Below are 3,350 nucleotides of genomic sequence, written 5' to 3'. Positions count from 1 at the left end.
ATCTGTCTTTGTCTCTCTGCATGCAGCTCTCTCTCTCTCTCTCTATATATATATATATATATATGTCTATATATATATATATGTATATATATATTATATATATATATATATGTTGTTTTGTTTGTTTCGTTAGAAGTGAACACCAAAATAATTTAATTTTGCGGTTATGCTGCACATCTTTTTTTTAAGAAAAGCTGCAGCAAGGATAATCCCTGCTAGGCGTAGATAATACAAAATGTTTTTAGATGGATGCGTCTGTATTATGCATTTATATAGACCCTCATTAATAATTAATATAGATTGCATTAACTATATTTACAAGCCCTACTACCACAGAAAAAAACTCTTAAAGCATTATAATAACAATGCATGCAGCAAACCCCTTTATATATATATATATATATATATATATATTTAGGGCTGCCTGTCTGTACAGCCGAAAATAGACAAGGAGAAAGGCTTGCTGCTAAATATATACAATGCATTATTTAATTATATGAATTCTTTATAAACACATAAATACAAATACAAATACGCAATAAATAGATTCTACATATATTATATATAAATTATATATAATATATATGCATGTGTATCTAAATATACATATATACATATACATGTATATATATATATATATATATAAATGATAGACGCTGCATGCAAACAGCACATGCTTATTATGAAGCTTCTACTACTGGTGCTTATCGAGCAATGAAGGCAGATAAGCCGATAGCATAAATAACATTAATAAATATATACCCATATAAAATAAACAAATAAAAGCATTTACTTTTTTATTTATTTTTTCATATACGTATATATTTATATACAAACTACTATTAATAAAACATTAGAGAGGCTGCTACATTATTATATAGAGATGAACAGAAATAATTTTTATTTTATTTTCAGGTGTATGTATGTACACCTCGTACCTGATGTAGACGTCTTCACCTAAATAAAACGAGGATCTCGTATAAAAATATACATAAAAAATATGTATATATAAATAAATTAATACAAATAAATACATAAAAATATAAATATTAATAAATATAAATAAATATATATAAATATAAATATAAATACATAAATATATATATATATATATGCCTCTATTGCATATACCCATGTGTAGATACTTCAGGTGTATAGGCAGCTTCGCCTCTGCCGTCTGCATGCAGCGCATCCAGCAGTTTATTAATTTATTTATTTATTTTTGTTTTTTTTTCTCTCTTTTTTTATTTTATTATAGTTGAGAACAGCGAAGAGCAGGCCGAAGCGAAGACAAAGTAGGAGAGGCTAGCAGCAGCTGCAGCAGCAGCAGAAAACAACAAACGCATGCAAAATATATTAAATATTAAATATATATATTATATTATAATATATATATGTATATAATGGGTGTATTATATTATATTATATTAAATCATACACTTTATTAAATAGATTACATAATATACACAGTATATAATGCGTGCAGCATATAATAATACATTATATATCGTATATAATTGTATTAATATATATATATATACATAGTGCATAATATATATTATACAATATACAAAGTATGAGGCACTGTATATTATCTACAACATATATACATGCATATATATATATACTGTGCTGCTGTTGCTTCTACTCCCTGTGGTGCTGGAGTTGCTGCTGCTGCTGCTGCTGTTGCAGTTGCTGCTGCTGCTGCTGCTGCAGGTCTGACTCACCCTAAGAGTGTCTTTATGAGCGAGGCTAAGAGAGAAGACGCAAAGCAACAGGCCGGGAGCTTCGACTTCCAGGTGATGCCCCAGCACTTCATCAGCGTGCTGCACCAGCAGCAAATGCTGCTGCTGCTGCTGCTGCTGCTGCTGCTGCTGATGTTGATGCTGATGATTATGAGGGGCAATCAATCCTATTTCTTGCAGCAGCAGCTGCACTTCTTCGGGCGTTAGCTGGCTGCTGAAAGAAAACCACCTTTGGCGCAGTCTGCATGCAAACAAATACAAAAAATCAGAGCTGCATGTACACCCCAAGCAGCTGCAAAACAACAAAAGCGATGGCTGTCTATTTATTGCGTTTATTTATTATTTATTGTTATTATTATTATTATCATTTGTATAATATATATATATATATATACATTTATATTTTATATTTGTATGTAGGCTATATCTATGTAAATGTTACAATAATAAATATTATTATAATAATATTATTTATATATTTATAATAATAATATTTATATTTGCTGCTCTGCTGCTGCTGTACGCACCCGTCAATTAGCTGCAGCAATCTGAGGGCTGGGGGCGTTCTATTATTATCCTTTTTATTATCTTTATCTTTTTTATCTTTATTATCTTTATTATCTTTATTATCTTTATTATCTTTGTCTTTTTGTTTCAAGTCTAACGCCTTCTCGACGAGCCACGAGCGCCCTGAGCATTGAACCTTCTCCAGGTGTATAGACAGCTGATCCCCCCACCCACCTTCTTGCTGCTGCTGCTGCTGCTGCTGCTGCTGCTGTTGCTGTTGCTGCTGTGGCATGTGTGCTAGAGCCAAGGCTGCTTGAAGGAAGCTGAGACGCTCGCTGCTGCTCCAGAAGAAGGGTCGAGTGCAGCAGCGTTGCCAGTATGCTGCTGCTGCTGCTGATGCTGCTGATGCTGCTGCTGCAGGTTCTGCTGCTGCTGCTGCTGCTGCTGCATCAGATTCGTTGCAGCGCCACAGGGCTCTAAACAAATCAGCAACAAGCGGCAACTCTTCACCTAAACGAGCGTTTGTTGCTGCTCCTCTAGTCAGCAGCAGCGAGACCACCTCCTCCAGCACAGCACCCAACATGCTGCTGCTGCTGCTGCTGCTGCTGCTGCTGCTGCTGCTGCTTGTGCCTGGCAGCAGCGCAGCACGAAGAATCCTAGGTGAAGCAACATCTATGCAGACAGACAGCTTTTTGTCTTTGTTTAAAAATATAATTATCTCTTCGGGTTTGATGGTGAACACAAACTCTCTCTTCTTTTGCATGCACTCTTCGCCTGCTGCTCCTGCTGCTGCTGCTGCTGCTGCATGCAGGTGCTGCAGCAGCCCGTAGGCCTCCAGCACACTTTCACACACCTTCAGGATCAGCTGCCGCAAACAATCTGAAGGGACGATTGTCTCCTGCTGCTGCTGCTGCTGCTGCTTCTGCTTCTGCCTCTGCTTTGGCTTCTGCTGCTGCTGCTGCTGCTGCTGCTGCTGCTCTTTGCAGCTCGCTAGCGGCCACAGCGCAGCACAAGGACAAGAAGTGCTTCCTTCAGACAGCAGCAGCTCTCTGCAGCTGCTGTGCAGTTCATGGAAGCAGCCTGCTGCTGCTGCTGCTG

At 37.0% G+C, this 3,350-nt stretch overlaps 1 protein-coding gene across 1 annotated transcript; it reads right to left on the bottom strand.

Moving 5' to 3' along the window:
• Nucleotides 1-1,252: 1,252 nt before the first annotated feature.
• Nucleotides 1,253-3,242, bottom strand: EAH_00064930 (hypothetical protein, conserved; the record flags this gene model as incomplete). Its single annotated transcript, XM_013392912.1, has 4 exons — nucleotides 1,253-1,315; nucleotides 1,728-1,986; nucleotides 2,273-2,882; nucleotides 3,106-3,242. Coding segments are annotated over 4 exons (1,069 nt in total), but the record flags the coding sequence as incomplete, so codon positions are not given.
• Nucleotides 3,243-3,350: the final 108 nt, after the last annotated feature.

This window comes from Eimeria acervulina, genomic scaffold (genome assembly GCF_000499425.1).
Source record: "Eimeria acervulina Houghton genomic scaffold, Eah_scaff2077, whole genome shotgun sequence".
In the NCBI taxonomy this organism is placed as follows: Eukaryota; Apicomplexa; class Conoidasida; order Eucoccidiorida; family Eimeriidae; genus Eimeria; species Eimeria acervulina.
This window is presented reverse-complemented; position numbering and strand designations above follow the sequence as displayed.